General features: G+C 48.7%; 1 protein-coding gene across 1 annotated transcript in view; it reads right to left on the bottom strand.

The window, feature by feature from the left end:
* Positions 1-1,465: 1,465 nt before the first annotated feature.
* Positions 1,466-17,801, bottom strand: part of LOC104468853 (dysferlin-like) — a gene marked incomplete at its 5' end in the record, with an annotated part of 55,641 nt that continues 39,305 nt past the window's right edge. The window contains 5 exons of the mRNA XM_010083121.1: positions 1,466-1,504; positions 7,815-7,962; positions 8,558-8,667; positions 9,399-9,577; positions 11,614-11,713. Of these exons, the coding sequence (XP_010081423.1) occupies positions 1,466-1,504; positions 7,815-7,962; positions 8,558-8,667; positions 9,399-9,577; positions 11,614-11,713 (576 nt within the window). The remainder of the gene's footprint in view (positions 1,505-7,814; positions 7,963-8,557; positions 8,668-9,398; positions 9,578-11,613; positions 11,714-17,801) is intronic.

Below are 17,801 nucleotides of genomic sequence, written 5' to 3' on the forward strand. Positions count from 1 at the left end.
AGGTTTGGAGAGCTGCACGTTCTCCGTGTCAAAGCCACCATCGTCACACGTGGCAGCGGGCTGCCCCGTGCAAGCTGGGTGCTGTTACAGTACAGAATAACAGGGGATTCAATGCTCAGCGCATCGCATCCCCATCCAGCAAAGCAATTAGGCGTGTGTTTTATTTTATTTTTTTTTTTCCCTTAGTCCTCTGCTAAGCACAGGCTTAAGAGCTTTGCTGGAGCAGGGCGGGAGCTTACATTAGCACAGTTTGTCCTGAGAAACTCTGATTCCCCAGGATCACTTTTCACTGCTACTGGCTCTCACACGCCACGCTGAGCAGCAGCAGCTCCAGGGGACAAATGAAACCATGGAAGACATGTCTCATCCTGCTTGAAGGGTGGGAAAGATTTATTTATCGTCAGAAGGACCGTAGCAAAAGCCAGACAGGACAGCTGTCTCTCAAAGGGACTTTTCATGCTTGATGCCCCTGCTCTGGGAGATGGCTCCTTGCAGGATGAGTGTCTGCAGGATGAAAATCTGAGGCTGATGCTATTTTGATGAGCATCCTCTCACAACATAAACCAGCGCTACAAAACCCTAGAAATCCCCTTAGCCCACCCCTCTCTGTCTGACTGCACCAGCAGAGAGACAGACGGGCAGGAGGAGGGAACAGAAAACAGCAGAAATGTCCCAGCACTGCCACCCCAGCCCTGTCACAGCTGCCGTTTGCTCGGCAGGAGGCTGAGCAAGACCTGCAGGATAATTTGTTTGCAAAGCAGAAAGCCCAAGTTCTGCATCTCAGCCTTTTCCCTGCAACCTGTGTCTCATGGTTTTGTTTTTTTTTTTTGCTCTCTTTGGAAAAGCAAAGGATCAGCCCAGGGCATCCGGCTGCGCAGCACGTTTCACCACCAGTACACTTTATACAGCTATAAACCAGGTAATACACATTGCACAGAAAGGAAAACCGAGGCGTGTTCAGAGTGCAAAGAGAAGCGTGCTCAGAGCCCGAGAGGCTTTGCCCTGCCTGTGCTGCCCACGCCGGCAGCCCGGGACTCCTCCGCTAAGGTCTGCAACATCTCCGTACGCTCACAGACCAGAGATGGAAAGGTCCTTTTCTCCCTCAACCTCTTCAGTCTTGCACTGGCAATTCAAGCTTTACACATCAGAGCAGCTTAACAAAAAAAAAAAAAAAGAAAAAAGAAAAGAAAAAACAAACAAACAAAAAAAAAAGACAAAGAAGTAAAATAGGAAAAATTTCAGAACAGGTTTTTTTTACATGCTGCTTCTGAGGTCAGTGCTGTAGGTGGGATTCTGCATACGGCATCAGGGTGAGTTGTATCTTGGTTTTGGCAGCAGCCTAGGGTCGGAGAGAGGCTGGTCCTTCTCCATCTCCACCTGCTGGTGTGATCCAGAGCAGAGCCACAAGTTCTTTCCCAAATCCCCAGGCAGGCACCGGACCTTTCAGGCGTTTCCCAGCACAGCTTCAGCTGAAAGGTTTCACCAGTTTCATAGCAGCGTAGTTCTAGAGGGACGGAAAAACAAGGGCAAGAGAAGCTGATGGGAAGCAGGTACAGCAGGGTGCCACGGGGGGGTTAAAGGATTTTTGGGGCATGGCGCAGAACTGCAGACAGGGCTGCATCTGGGGCAGGCGTCATGGCCAAGCTCCCAGCCCCAGCCTGCAGAAACAAACAAGAAAAAACACATTCCCACTAACGAGGATGTTAGAAAGCTCAGAACATGTGGGAAAACAGGTCTTGCCTTCTCCCAGTAGGGGCTACTGGTCACCAACACCAAGCAGCGAGCACCAGGAGTCACTCCTGGACTTTGATTGCTCCTTCCACCAATTTTTATGATTAATTTCCACCTTGTAAAAATTTTGGCACCTCCCCAGCAGCACCAACCCATGCCCACATGTCTTTCTTGCAGGTGAGGAGACACATCCAGCTCTTTGCTAGGTTGCTCCAGCCCCCCACAGCCTCTGCATCCCCCTGCCCCTTCCCCTCTGCTCCCTTTCTGCTGCTCCCCTCCAAACCCTGGGGCTCCACTCACTGCCCAAGCCCTGACCTCACATTCTTACGGCTCCTTCTCCCCACGATCCCCCCAAAACTGGTGACCTCCTGTCCTGGGTTCAGCTGGGACAGGGTTAATTTTCACACAAGCTGGGGGGTGGGCATAGCCAAAGGGATGTTCGATACCATGCTGATGCGGTGGGGGGTTTTGTGGGGGGTTTTGAGGTCTTTCCATTGTGTTCATTCTATAATCCTGTTTATTATCTTCTCTTTTTCTTGTGTTGTATTATTAAAATCTGTCGTTACCTCAACTCATGAGGTTCCACCTTTTTTTTTTTATCCTTTCCCCCATCTTACTGGGAGGGGGAAAGGAGCGACCACGTGGCACGCGGTGACTTGCTGCTCGGTCCTTACCCACGACACCTCAGCATTCCCAAAGCTGGGCCATGGTGTTTTCTGGAAAGCACTGCTTTCCACTGGCCAAAACCCACGCCCAGCAACCATAGACTCACAGAATGGGTTGGGTTGGAAGGGACCTTAAAGACCACCTTGTTCCAGGCCCCCCATGCCAACCTCCCCCTAGCCCAGGTTGCTCAAAGCCTCATCCAACCTGACCTTGAACAGAGCCGGTCTGAATACCAAGAGGATGGTTCTCAAGCCCTGCCCCATCCTGGTTTAGTCTTTTAGTACAAACCTCGCCTGCAAGTCCATGGACTATCTCCAAAGAATCTACCAAAGGCAACCAAAAAAGGCAAACCTATTGCTGATTTATTTATTTTTTTTTAATCCCTAACGCCTCCGCCATCTGTCTCAGCATCAGCCCTTGGTGTGGGTTTTTCCTCCCAAGAGCAGGCACCCCAGGCAAGACCTTCCTGTGCCTGTTTGCTGGGACCTCTACCGTCCCTGTTACTGCACGGTGAATTATGGGGCTGCCACGGAAAATGAGGTGTCACGCTATTTTATCCCATTAGACGCGCAATTCCTTCCTTGAAAGAAGATGACAGCGCTGCGAGGAAGAATAAGCTGTGTGAAGGCTGCTTATCAAGCCCACAAGGAAAATCCAGACAAAGATGCATGCTTAGGTCATTTGGAAAGAGTTCTATTTAAAGTAGCTCTGATTCAAAGCCCGGCGACCGCATACTCGCCAGTTTGGAAGTCCCTCCCGAGCATATTGTATTTAATTGGTACAGGATGTTCTGTCACTCTGTCACTTTAAAAAAAAAAAATACAAAAAAAAACCAACACAACTTTGGAAACAAAGCATAATGCTGGTTACCAGTGAGATCTTTGGAAGATCAGGGGGAAAATAAAGGAACAAAAAAAACCAGAAGTAAAGTCTGACCAAAGGCATCCTGATAAATTACGTGGAGCAAATCACGAGGCTGTTTGCCAATTGAGGATTTCTAATAATGCCATAAATCACGTAAGCAAAGTGAGGGCAGCGTACCAGAAGTCATTAGAAAAGCCTCCAGTGACATATAACCTTCGAATTAATTACCCATCCATTTGTCTTTTGGAGCCTCTCCTCCAAAAGGCTCCTATTTTTTTGGGATTCGACCAGTTGCATTCTGGAGGGTAGCGAGTTTTTCTGTCCAGCTCTGAATCCGTATTAACGAAGTGCTGAAAGCCAAGCAGGATTATCAATCAGCGCAGAAAGCCAGCCGTAATTAGAATTAATGGCAATGGAAGCAACGCCGGGCTTGCAGAACACAAACAGAGCTTTCAGAGGTAGTAAACATTTGCACGGTGCTGCGAAGCGGAGCAGAGGCCAGCTGGAAGCAGCGATACATTTTTCTATGGTGGTGGCCACTCAAATCTTTACGATAATCACCGCTCCGGGGAGATAACTTCACCATGGTGTTCCCTACGCGATATGGATGCAACAGCCCAGGCTGGGCTTTTATAACCTTGACCTCGCGTCTAGCCCAAGCCTTTCACTCAACCATAGGCGATGCTCTTCGCTATGGCAATGTTGGATGGAAAGTCCATCAAAGTCACTGGACCTTTCCAAAAAGCTGTAAATGAGCACGGCTGGACAGGAGCACGGGGTGGAACTGGAGCATATCTTGTAGACATTCAAGCCTCCAGCAGTGATGAATTCACCACGACCTTTGGCAAATTCTTCGAATGGTTAATTGCCCTTCATGTCAAAAATGAGCATCCTATTTCCACTGGATTGGTTCCCCCCACTTCAACATCCAGCTACTGGATCTCATTATATTTTTGTCTGTTGTTTAAAGGAGTCCTCTGATGTCAAGTTAAATCTAAGGACCGTCTAAGGAAATTGTATAGGAAATATCCCAGGAACGCCGCTCCCGGAGTCCCAGCTCGTACAGACCATAATGCCAACCACCCTGCAAGGAAAGCGAAGGCAAACCAGCCAGTAATCAGACACTAAGAGTGGGTGGAAGAGCCCAAGTAAGAAAAAAAAAAATTAAGAACCTCAGAATATCAGATTGTCAACATTTTTTCCCCATTTTCATACAACTAGACAACATTTTTTAATGGCAATTTGCAACACCGTGCAGTTTTCCACCCGAAACCAAAAGGATTTTCTGTTGGAAATGGCCCCTCACCCAGTAAAACAAGCTGCTCTGTAAACAGTTGTGCTAACGATGACTGATCTCTTATGGACCTCTGCCTAAATTTCCTGTTCTGCAGTACTCCCAGCTCCCCACTGGTCCTGCTGAGCCCCGTCCTCCTCATCCCAAAGCACCCCCAGACCCCTCCCCACTTCTGCAGGTCTCCCCCTGGTCCTTCCAGGGACCCCAGGTCCCACCACGGCACATTCCCTGGAAAGTTCTCCTGGGAAAGAGACTTTGAAGAGGAGCCGAGAGGAGGAACGGGAAGATCTTTTTTCCATCCCGTGATCCATCACACGTACTCCGTGTCCTAAGGATGAGGGTAGCACGAAGGCACCACATCTCCAAAGGTTTCTGACTCCATGAAGGAGCTCTAAAGGCACATATATTTTGCAGAATATTTGCATATTCGATTTTGCAGAATATTTGAATATTAGATTTTGCAGAATATTTGTATAGTAGATTTTGCAGAATATTTTGTTTCTCCCCTCAACAGGCAAAATACTTCCTTGGGGTGTAAAGTATCTCATGATGGGTATTCTGAACGAGACCAAGACATCAGCTTCTTCGTTTTCACTAAAAATCCTGAGCTTTTGGGGAACACTGATTTTTGGCCACTACTCTTGGGAACCACAGACAGCCCTTCGCTGCTCTGGGTGGAAGCACTCGGCTTTCCAATGTGACATTTGCTCTCACTTTCCAGCTACCCTGACCACAAAGCCAGGACTGCGGTTGGAACATTTCAGCACTATATGGGCAATAGGAATAATTTTTTTAAAAAAAAATAAATCCTATTTTTATACCAAGAGCCAACGAAAATGCCCTGGGTTTGGTTTTGGGTGAGATTCCTGTCTGTCTGGGACGGAGGGTGACCTGTGCAGGGCATTCAAGGTGCAGGCAGGGACATGCAGGGTGCAGGCAGGGACACTCGGTGCAGGCAGGGACACTCAGGCTGCAGGCAGGTCCCAAGGCTCCTGCTGAGCCCAGGACCAGCTGCTGCACAGCCCAGACTGGGAGGACGCTGGAGGTCCCAGTGCAGGTCCCAACCAGCAGAACGCTGGGGCCATGCAAGTCCATGGCAAAAAGGGAGACAGAGCAGGAAAACAGTAACTCCACCTCTGGATGCACCTTAGCATCCTGTATCCCTGTGCCTGCCCAGACTGATGGTCCATGTGCCCTAACAAGATTCCCTTGAGGTTTCCTCCCACCACCCACCCCTTTGCCCTGGATGAGGGGGACAGGACACCCACAAAACCCTCCACCTGCAGCGTGGGACCTCACAAGTGCCCATGCAGTGGCAAAATTACAAATACAGCACTGAATGCAGTAAGGTCCCTATTTTAAATGGGAGCTGATGGTGCTGCTGGTACACTAACCAGAGCAGAAGAATGGAGGGATTGGTTTTCCACGCATTTCATCAGGGATGTGATGGGGAGCCCTGCCAAAGGTCAGGATGCCAGGGGCATCCTTCAGAGCAAACCACCAGCAGCGCCATTGCCAAATTTAGTGCCTAATGAACCAGGCAAGGAATGAAATCCCCCGGAAGATACAGAACCAGGAACCTCAAAAATCTAGGGGACGCCGGCCAAATACATAAAACCCGAGAAATTCCATGAAACATGGTCTCGCTTTTTCAAAATATGACTAAAAATTGACCTGACCAAAATGAAATTAAATATGACAATATTTAGCCAGGAAACAGGGAAAAATCCACAAGTAATAACAAGTGGAAATCAATATTTATAGTTTGTGAATTTTTTTCTCCTCTCCACGTTGTTTTTCTATGATACCGCTGGAACGAACGCAAAGCCACTCGCATCTTTAGGGAAACACGGAGTTCTTCTCAGTGGAAAAGGCTCAGTTTCTGCTACGTGACCCAAAGGGGATTCTCCAGGAATGGCTCCAAGGACAGGGCAGGGAGGAGGCAACGCAGCAGAAACTAGCACTCACGCAATTATTTCCTCCTTCGTACTTCTTAGCACCTTTGGAATCGTTTCTCCAGCAGGAGAAGTGTCCCAGCCCCTTCCCATGGATATGGGGATAGAGGGATGGGGAGAGCCATGATCTAATCCCATCCCCTTGGCTTTTTTTTTTCCTCGACAGGAACAACTGAGTGTGCACGACTTCAAGTCATCTGAAAGCCATTACGACGGCAAGGAGAAATTCCACACCTCGCTTTTCGGTTGCACGTTGCAAGCACACAAAGCCATCTGCAAAAGGCAGCCACGTTCTCTCGCATGGAGTTATAAATTACCCCAATGAGTTCTTTTATTTAAAAAAAAAATAATAAAATCCTATACAAGGAGCAGAATTTGTTAAGTGCTGGAAAGCAAGAGGCGGGTCATTTTTCTTATCAGTCTGGGAGGAGGGGAAATGGCATTTGAGAGCCAGCATGAATTATTCCAGTTCTGTCGAAACAGAGGAGGATACAAAAACCCATCCCAAGCCAAACTGGAAGGCCAGGGCTCCATTATTTATTTATTTTGCTTTGCCAGTGGATCTGACGGTCAGGGAAGAAAAAGCCACTCTCCTGATTAATGAGGTGAAAACGCTCCCCTTGGTTTCAGACATTACATGGGTATAACATGCTCCAAGCCTTGATAACAAGACAGGGCTGCCCAGACGCCTGTAAACTCTCCTGCATCTTTAAACAATTACAGACCGATGTGGTTTTTGCCACCGCTCAGCCCTGTAAAATGGCTGTGTTGCTATTAGGCTGCGTTGCTAATTAGGCTGCGTTGCTAATTAGGCTGTATGCTTCTCAGGGATTTTCCCACCAACCCTGCAACACCTCCGACATCAGGTGCTCAAACCTCTTTGAAAACAACTAATTAACCTCCATGTCATTAGACGTAAATTTAAAAAATGCGCACAAAGACATTAAGCACCTCGCAGTGACCAGAAACACAGACTTTTTTTTTGACCCACCGTGGTCCCCCAGGTTGTTCCCCAGGGACCAGCATGGGACTTGCACTGGGACCATCTCCACCAGCACAGAGGTTGGTTGGCCAAAGAGACCTGGAAGAACACCTAAGACCTTGGTCACCCCCTCCAAGACTTTGGTCACCCCCTCCACAACCTTGGTCACCCCCTCCAAGACCTTGGTCATCCCCTCCATGACCTTCACCCTCTCCAAGACCTTGGTCACCTCCTCTAAGACCTTGGTCACCCCCTCCAAGACCTTGGTCACCCACTCTAAGACCTTGGTTATCCCCTCTGTCCTCTCCTGCACCCATCATACCGGGAAGGCGTAGATGAAGATTCCCAAGAAGAGCAGCAAAATGAGGAGGACAATGGCCAGGATAACCACCCACTTGTACCGCCGCCACAGGATGTACTTCAGGGTCTTGTACGGGGAGGTGAACCACAGGAAGGAGGTCTCCGGGCGCCTGGAGCCAAACAAAGTTGAGGTCACTTAGAATCACAGAGTCACACAATGGTTTGGGTTGGAAGGGACCTTCAAGATGACCTAGTTCCACCTCCCTGCCATGGGCAGGGACACCTCCCACCAGCCCAGGTTGCCCAAAGCCTCATCCAGCCTGGCCTTGAACCCCTCCAGGGATGGGGCATCCACAGCTTCTCTGGGCAACCTGGGCCACTGCCTCACCCCCCGCACAGGGAAACATTTCTTCCCAATATCTCAGCTCAATCTCCCCTCTTTTACCTTCAAACCATTCCCCCTTGTCCTATCACAACTTTTTCACAACTAGTGAAACTCCTGAGTTTCACTGTAGTTTCACTGTAGTTTCACCCTCCCGGATCCCCATCCCTCGGGGCAGGCGATGTCAAACGCCCCCCTTGGCAGCCCAGACCAGCCTCCCAGCCACCCGGGGTCAGTCTGAGCATCAGCCATTCAAAACCAGACCCTACACTGGAGCAAGCCCATTGCAGACAGCAGCCCTCAAACTGGGAACCCAGAATATCAATTTGCTCCTCAAGAACTCTGTGCCCCAGCGGTGACTTTTCCATTCAAAATGCTCTTACTTGGGGTCCTCCAGCTTGGGATTCATGTTTGGCTCATCCCGACCCACGCCAGCTGGCCGCTCTTCATGCTCCTGCTCTGCCACAATTTCCAAAGTCATCTCCAATTTGCCCTGTGGGGGTTAAACAAAAACAAACTTATAGCAAAGTTTATGTAACAAACAAAACTACACTAAATGAAACAAAACAAAACCAAAAAAAAAAAAATATAGGTGAGAAATGAATGTATGATGCAAAATACTTAACTGGGGAAAGAAAAAGTACTTTGAGCACAACCCAACCACCACCAAGGACCATGAGGAGCTCGGTAAGAGTGGATTTCATACGGATCCCTCGCCTGCCCACTACGATGTTCTCAGCAGATACTCCAGAACATCTCAGATCTCACTGACACCTAAGGTTAGGCAACAGACTCAGGGGTCTTTTGTGGAATGACTTAATTCACTGGACTCCCTTACCTGTGTTGAGCACTTGCCAGAAATTTGCACAGGAGCCTAGACACTGACATTTGAATCTATCAGTCTGATGGCTGAAACCTTTCCCTGGTGCTTGTCACCACACCATATCATTGAGAATAGATATGATACAGAGTCAAATTAGGTGGCATGTTCCAAAAACCACAGCAAAAATCCCACAGACCAAATAATTTCTCCTGAGGCATTTACACGGTGCTGGACAAATCCTGGAAAACATCCAGCTAACAAAACCTGGTCCACTTTGTAAAATTTGCAGCCCAAGACTACCATTCTTGCCCTGACCATGGCATCCTGCACGTGCTTGGCCCAGCCACACCCCTCCTCAATGCTCCGAGTTCCCAAAAGAAGACATGAAGAGCTCATCTTACCGCCAGGATCTTCTTCTGATCCTGCTCAGCAACACAGGGCCACCATCCCTTGACGGTTTTCTGCTCAAAGAGTGACACAAAGTGACTCGAAGACAAGGTCTCATCTACTAGCTCCAAGGAGCACTTCTCAGCGGTCTTGGCAGGTTTGGGCATCCTGTTGAGATCCATCTGAATGGAGCCTGCAAGGAGGAACGTTACTGGGAACACATCTCAGTGGAACAGGTCCTTAAGACATGGACTCTTACCCTGCCAGGACAGTCAAGGACTTTCCAGCTTCTCTGCTGTGCCCGTGTCTGCAGGGGCAGGAGGAGCTGGGAGGGAGCACAGCCCCAGTGACCAGCCCAGGATTCGACCTCAGGTTTAGGACTGAGACCCAAACTGGTCAATGGTCTGTTCCATACCATGCACGTCATGGCCAGGATACAGACGAGGTTCTGCCCAGAAGTACTCTCTCTTTCCGGGTCATCTCGCTTTGGGTGGTCCCTCTCCCAGTGTCTTCTCCCTCCCTCCATCAGCTGAGTGTCCCTCGGACACTCAGGCTCTTCTCTCCATTCCGGGATTGTGGTTTTGAGACACTCCCTGCTCCAGGATTGTTGTCCAGGAACGGGCTGAGCCTTGGTCATTGGGTGGTGAGCAGTGTCACTGTGTGTCACTCATTTGTATATTTGTATATATTATAATTATCATTATTTTCAATTTTAATGTAGTTTATTTATTAAATTGTTCTTATCTCAACCCATGAGTCTCTTTTCCCTTTAACCCTTTAATTATCTCCCCCATCCCCAGGATCGGGGAGGGTGAGCAAGTCGCTGTTGGGTTTTGGCTGCCAGCCAGGGTTGTGTAAAACCACAACACTTAGGCAGCTCTAACATTGGATGATTTGCACTGAAGCCAAACAGGCAGGCTAAGATTTTTATTGAAGACTAAGAGATTTAGGTGAAACTCAAATTGTACACACCCAAAGCCCAGTCAATACAAGAGCACTGGGCAGGAGGCTCATAGATCTCCAAAGAGGCTGTTTTATTGCCCCAGCCAAGTCAGCGATTGCAGCAGACTAAATATGAAGGATATCCCACAAAATTGATAGCTTCCGTCTCAGTCAGAGTGACTCAGTAATTAGCACATTTCTCTAACATTTAGGAAATCTGAGCTCAGTTCTCCAAGTGTTAGTTGGAAGTGCCTGTATTTAATTGACATGGCTACACTGATTTACTTTATGGTTGGGAACAGCCACAAACATACACAGGGTCTGGTCCCGTGGCTCAGTGGAGGGACGGCAGCTTTCTACACAGCTCTGGATGACTCACGTTCCGTTTTACCCTTGTATTTGCAGCTTTTCTGTGCCACGGTTTCTTGCAACCAATGACAATGACAGCACAGATTGGATTTGTTGTGAAACATCTTTGATGAAAAGTGCTTTACAAAAGCCAAAGACTACTTTTGTTTGTTGGAATTTGTAAAAAAAAAAGAAAAAAAAAAAAGAAAGAAAATTGGCAGTCAAAAGCTCGTGATGTGCAGAGCCAGAACTGGAAAACACACCTTGGAGAGGTTATTTCGACACTCAGCCTACGTAATTAATCAAAGACAGGATTGAAAAGGATCTTGATCACATACCTTCTTAGTGAAGCTTTTGATGTTCAAATTTTTTTTAGTGGCTGAAAGAAATGCAGAACAAGATACACCCAAAATCTCATCATGCTGGAGCCTCTAGCTCCTGCACAGATACTCTGCTGCACGGTGCTGCTATCCTTCCTTATGAGAGGCTTTTGTTTCATTTTTTTCTTGGCCTAAACCTAGGCTTCTGAAGACGATGAATGAGGCTAGCACTGAAAAAGGCATGTGTTGGATTGAGTTTTGTTCATGTCTGAATATCCCAGGTAAGGCAAGGCAGGTCAGCGATCCTGCCGGGTGGTCTCAGCTCAAATACCCCCATTAGCCCTCACATTTCAGCACGGACTCGGCTGAGTCACGGAGAATTGGGACCTGTTGGGTTTGATGATGCTCTCAACATGATGTCAGCCCAGGAACAGGCTGCTGCAGGCTGAGACTGGAAATCTGCCGAATACAAATCACTTATCATCAGACCTGAGCTTATGCTGACACTGAACGCTCTTCAGTGGCTTCAACTGGTCTTGTTACACTTCCTTCACATCCTCAAAGGATTCAGTAATTTTTTTTCCAGTAGGAATGGAGACAAAAATCTCTCCTGACTTACCCAAATAGTCATCAAAAGAGAACTTGTCATTGTCCCAGATCTGGAAAATCAGCTGCGGTGGAATCTTGTTTTCTGTCTTGTCCAAGCTCCAGAAGTGCTCCTAAAATCACACCGGAAAAGAAACCAAGGAAAAATAAAATGCTCATTAGTAGAAGTGGGCAGAGCCTGGCCACTCTCATCTCACAGCAGCAGCAGTCCTGCAGCATAACGCTCACGGTGTGTCCTGCTCCAGTTCTGCCCTGGAAACCGGCCAGCCCTGGGACGAGGATGCTCAGTGGGAAAGCCAAGATGCTGCTGGAAGTTGGGTCGGTGTCAATTTGTGCATTAATTTAGTGACAATATTTTAGCGAACAGGCACCATGAGGTTGCAAAAAGGATCTTTTGGAGTGGCAGGGTCACATTCACGTGATTTAGATGACGATGACTCTCCAAGAAGACAGCAACAAGTGTTGAGTGCCAGTGCTGCCAAACTTCACCTTCCTCTTAATGAATGGAAAAAACATGGGAATAACAACCCCAACACATCCCTTCCCCTTCTGCCCATCTCTCCCCAGCTCTTCCAGCAGCCAAAGCCCTGCGCAAGGCTGGACCCACCACTTCTCCCATCTGCTGCCTGATCTGTCACAAGCACTTTGGGTTCAGCTGGTCAGCTCCAGACCAGCAAATATCTCTTCCATCCATAGGTAACATGTGCCTCCTTATCTACTGGAAATTTTTCCCTGTGCAGGTGGTGAGGCAGTGGCCCAGGGTGCCCAGAGAAGCTGTGGATGCCCCATCCCTGGAGGGGTTCAAGGCCAGGCTGGATGAGGCTTTGGGCAACCTGGGCTAGTGGGAGGTGTCCCTGCCCATGGCAGGGGGGGGGAACTGGATGATCTTGAAGGTCCCTTCCAACCCAAACCATTCTGTGATTCTATGATTCTATGAATATGAATATGTAGAGATTGGCAAGACACAGTTCACTGCCTGGTGGGTTCCTCACTTCTCACATGGCTTTGTTCATCTTTCCTGCACATCTCCCACGTTTTCATTCTCAGGCTGGGTGAATGCCAGACTTGGACATGGTATCCCAGTAAATCTGGTGCTAATGTTACACCAGGCAGCTGCCAAGCTGCATAACGTGCTTGCCATACCTATCACTGCATCCAAGTTCAAGAAAGGAGAGATTCAGAGCACCAACCAGCCATGAGGACCAGAGCCTGGCTCCCTGTGCAACCAAGCAAGAGGTGACACTGTGACACCTGATTTCAGCCCTTATCATGGGAGATTTGTCACTGTCTTTCTGCCCTTCTCATTTCTATTATTTTGTCAATATTTTGTCTATTCCCTGCCAATAAAGCTGTGTTGACAACCAGTGAAAAGGTTTTGCAGCCATCCCAGAAGCCTATTTGCAAAGCACCTGGAATGGAAATTACACCGTGAGCATCCCCTGAGATTTATCATCATTTCCCAAACCCTTGCACAGTGCAGGAGCTATCATCCATCGGTTCTGCACCCTGGCCACAGAAACAAGGAACAGCCACTTCCTGGGAGACAGCATCTGTACAGGATGCTCAGCAAGAGGGTGAGGCAGGGATCTCTGCTTTCTGGAGAACAGACTTCTCTAACAAGGAGGGGTTGAATTCCATCACTGTGACAATGAGCTTGCGGTCCCATCTTTATCATCTATGTGCCCACGCCACAAAATTTGCTATTTATGTGGTTCCAACCTGGAATATTTGGGATGCCACAAGATGCCTGAAAGTCAGGACTAAGAAGGGTTAGGACAGAAGGAGAGAGACAGAGATGGACGAAAGGCCAAGCTCTTGTTATTTCTGGCTCCAGCCAAGGCTTGCAAAGAGGAGGCAGAGTCACAACCGGTGTCCACCAATGGCGCAGGCTCCGAGGTGCATCCGGTGGGCAATGCCTCCTACCATGCTCTCGCAACATGGCAGTGTCATAAATGGAACAGATTTAATTAAAACCAGGAAACTTCAGCATTATTCATGACACATACATAGCACCATAAATTCACTGCGGTGGCTACAAGACTCTGATTCATTATATCGTGCAATATTAAAAAAAAAAGAGGGGGGGAAAAAAGAACGTGTCACACTCCATAAGAACATAAATATTCACACAGGGAGAGTGTAGGCATTTAAATCCCATTGAAACTGGTTTCACTTTAAGACATCACCCTGCACGGTTATATTTCAATTTAGCTCCCTGCTTTGGAAAAACACACCAGCATTTTTGCAATGGAGCATTTTATTTATGCATTTTAAATATTTCATAATCTAGAAAAATAAAATAAAGCCAATGGAAACTTCCATCTCTCCCCCTCTGCTCATTGCAATGTATTAAAATGTATGTTTAGCCAAGGGCGGGGGGCATGTTTTCCCAGCTAGTAAGTCATTTTAAATTAAAACTGCTAAAAAGGGAAAAACTTATGGTGACTCTCCTCTTTCCCATATATTGGTTGGGTCCTGCACTGCAGAAGGGTTGTTAGTCATGCAGAGGAGAAAGCCCCTAGGAGCCATGTACCCACACCTAAAGAAGGTGGCCAGATGACCTCACCATGGGTTGGGAAGGTTCATCTGGGGTCTGCAAGATGGAGGAAGACCATTAAACTGGAAGAGGGAAGATTTAGACTAGATATTAGAAGGAAATTCTTGCCTGTGCGGGTGGTGAGGCAGTGGCCCAGGTTGCCCAGAGAAGCTGTGGATGCCCCATCCCTGGAGGGGTTCAAGGCCAGGCTGGATGAGGCTTTGGGCAACCTGGGCTAGTGGGAGGTGTCCCTGCCCATGGCAGGGGGTGGGACTGGATGGTCTTGAAGGTCCCTTCCAACCCAAACCATCCTGCGATTCTATGACTCATGTGGTGGGCACCACAGTGAGACACCATGGGCTCCTTCCCATTGCCCCTTGCTGGGGCACCCTCATCTACGTTCGGCTGGGGAGAAGATGAAACATGTCCTACAGGTTCCTCTTCCTCTCCGGCGATAAAACATGTCCCTGACTCAGAGGCTGATGTCAATACATCTGCATTTGTCAGATGCGCCCATGCTCCAAGAGCATCGCTACGCTGCTGCCTGGGTTGATGCACCTCTCCAAGCCACGGTTTCGAGGTCCATGTTGGACCTTCTCCTTGCACCACCCCATCATCCCCCTAAAGTTGAACATAAGCAACACCTCACACCTGAGCAGCACCTCTGAAAGAGAGGAGAGGTGATGGTACTGCCAGCTGGAAGATCCAATCCCATGAGTGCCCTGATGGGGAAAGAGGAGGAACCAGGAAAAGGAGCAGGCTGTTGTAAGACCCAAATTACTGCCTCAGTCCCCGAGCTGCTGCAGGGACAGGAGGAGAACACCTTGGACCCAGCTCAGAGTCAGTGGGTGCTTCTGGTCATCTCCCACACAATAAAACACAACTGGAGAAGTGTCCCCCAGGACTGGCCACGCAACTGCTGAAAAACCTGCAGGACTTTGGGGTTCCACCTTCCCTCCTTCCCATTGCAATTCCCAAAGACTTGCCCACACTCAAAAAAACCAGAACCCATACCGTGGCCAAGCAGATGCTCGCTTCATTCCCCTGTCCCCCCAGCACCAATTCTAACCCCAGGATCAATGCCGGGGACTCCCTGCCCGGTGAAGGATGACTCAGGCAGGATTCGCCCCTTTCCCGGTGGCAATGTGGAGCTCGTACAACGCCAGCGCAATCCCTACAGCTTTGGCCTTTCTTGTGGAAAAACGCTGTAAATGTGGTTTGGCTGGTGGTGAAGCTCTCCTCCTCGGAGCCCCACGAAGCCGGGGACATGGCAGAGCTGGAAGGGCAGGCTGGGGAAGGAGGAATTTGATGCTGAGCTGAGTTTATGGGACCATTTCAAGGCAGTGTGAAATTTGCCTCCATGATTAAAATCTCGCTCCGAAGGTTCGCTATGAAAACAACCCACGGCAAGAAATTTATTTCCTAGCCTTTTCGCAAGACACGGGTAGGAAGCGGGCTTGAATTATTGTTTTGGGGTTCGTTCTGCAGCGTCGGGGGAGAGGGGAGGCTGGTGAATATTTTACGGTCATGAATAATGCAGCAGGGGAGGCAGGGGGAAAAAAATAAGCTCGTATCACTAGGAAAGTGTTGACAGGGCTGCATTTCTTCTGGGTCACTTATGTGCTACGGAATACAAAGTCAGGAGCAACCCCGCTATTTCAGGCAGGCTCTGGCGTGTTCGCACCCAAGCGAGCCCGGCTCATTTCAGCACGTGTATGTGGGAGAGCGTCAGGTCCCTCATCTCACAGCGACTGGGAAGCCCTGGCCACACAGGAGATCCCCCCGGAGGTCAGCCAAGAAAAGCCTCTTCTCCTGCAGGAGGCAGGACAAGCTGTCCTGTAGGGTCATCCTTCAAGGTGCTGAGAATCTGAACCTCATCCCATTGGGACATTTCATCCATCCGTAATAAGCAGACAGCTGACAGTGCTCATGATTGCACTTTTACAGGACTAACTCACCTCTTGGATCTCCCTGCCATTGCCAACTCTGACAATTGCATCGCAGGTCTCATGGCACTTGAGTTTCTGCATCCTTCCCCAATCAGGACTGCAGCTGGGCAACATCCCAAGCACGCAGCATCTGCTGCATGTTGGGCACAGCCTTGCCAATGCCTGGAGGAAGGCTCCAGGCATCATCACACCATAAATGTGAAATTGTCATAATGTTTGCCTTAGAATCATAGAATCACAGAATCATTAAGGTTGGAGAAGACCTCAAGGATCATCAAGTCAACCCAACAACCACCCAACTCACTAAACCATGTCCCGAAGCACCACATCTACAGCACTCCACCACTTCCTTTGGGGCACATACTCGTATTTTGGTCCCTGAACTCACTGCAATGCTATTTTCTCAGCCTCTGTCAGAGTTTATCAGGCTTTTCCAGGGACATGGAGCCATCCCTCTGCCATTTAAGGAGCTCCAAGCCTTGGGGTGCCCATCCTGGCCAGTTTGTGACCAGCACCTTCAGTTCTCGACACAGCCATGCTTTGCTCATCCCTCTCCATATATCCATCAGAAAGCAAAATTCAGAACAGTAAATTGTGTTAAAATGTCTCAGAGGCTGCTGGTGCATCCCAGGCTGCGGCTGCTGACCCTGTCCTATTCCAGAAGACTTGCGTCATCGCATCTTCTCGCTGCAGTCCCATTAAAATACATCATATACACCCGCCTTGTCTAACTCTGTCATCCTCTGAAAAAAATATGTGCTTGGAACCTATTCAAAATGCTGCATTTTGGCTAAATGTGGAAAGAAAATAACATTTTGTGTTTTGCTTTCTGATGTCACCAAGAAAAACAGGGAAGGACACGATAAAGGACAAGGAAACAGGAGAGGAAAAAATCCAAAATGAAAAGGAAATAGCCTTTTTTTTTTAAAAGCTTTCTGATACCAAATAGGAATGAAAATTTCAATCTAATAAAATACTAACTGCTTTTAACAAAAATCAGTGCTTGATACTCAAAATTTTGACCTAAAGCCAGCCAGAGCACGGATATCCCTTGGTACACCCTGGAGACCCAGCAGCGAATGTAACAGAACAAGGGGATGAAACGGACTCGGTTGCAGAATCCTCACACACCTTTTTTTTCATAAAAATTAAACAATGAAGAGACCACACACTTACACCCAGGGTAAGTCCTCGCCCTGTCTGACCACTACACAGAGCCCGGGCTGCCCACCGTGTCTCGGTTGACTCAGAGCATCACACCGTGAGCCGTCACTGCACCGCTCCATCCTCCCCCGTGCAAAATCGATTGCAACGGGGACGTCCCTGTGCACCCCAGCGCTGGCTCCTGGCTCCCAACTGGCGCAGATCCGCCCCAGGTGAGGGGCTGGCCCCTCACAGGTGGGAGCTGCCAGGACCAGGAGGATGTCAGGATGGATTTGCAGGCAAAGCAACCATAATCGATGAAACCAGATGGAGCTGGGAAAGCCTCAGCGCCAGGGAGGGGGGAATTTATTCTCAGCTGCACTCAGCAGTGGAACAAAACACGCTGGGAGTTACAGCCCCTTCTGCCCTGCTTTTCCCTCAAATGCCTTTGCAATTTGCTCTCTAGGTTCAAGACCCCAAACCTTCCTTTTTTCTCATATTGCTCCTGAAGACCTACCTCAGCTATGACTTCTGGGATGCCACCAGCTGATCAGGTAGAGAAAACTCCCTTCC

The sequence above is a fragment of the Pterocles gutturalis genome, unplaced genomic scaffold, assembly GCF_000699245.1.
Source record: "Pterocles gutturalis isolate BGI_N339 unplaced genomic scaffold, ASM69924v1 scaffold15960, whole genome shotgun sequence".
In the NCBI taxonomy this organism is placed as follows: domain Eukaryota; kingdom Metazoa; phylum Chordata; class Aves; order Pterocliformes; family Pteroclidae; genus Pterocles; species Pterocles gutturalis.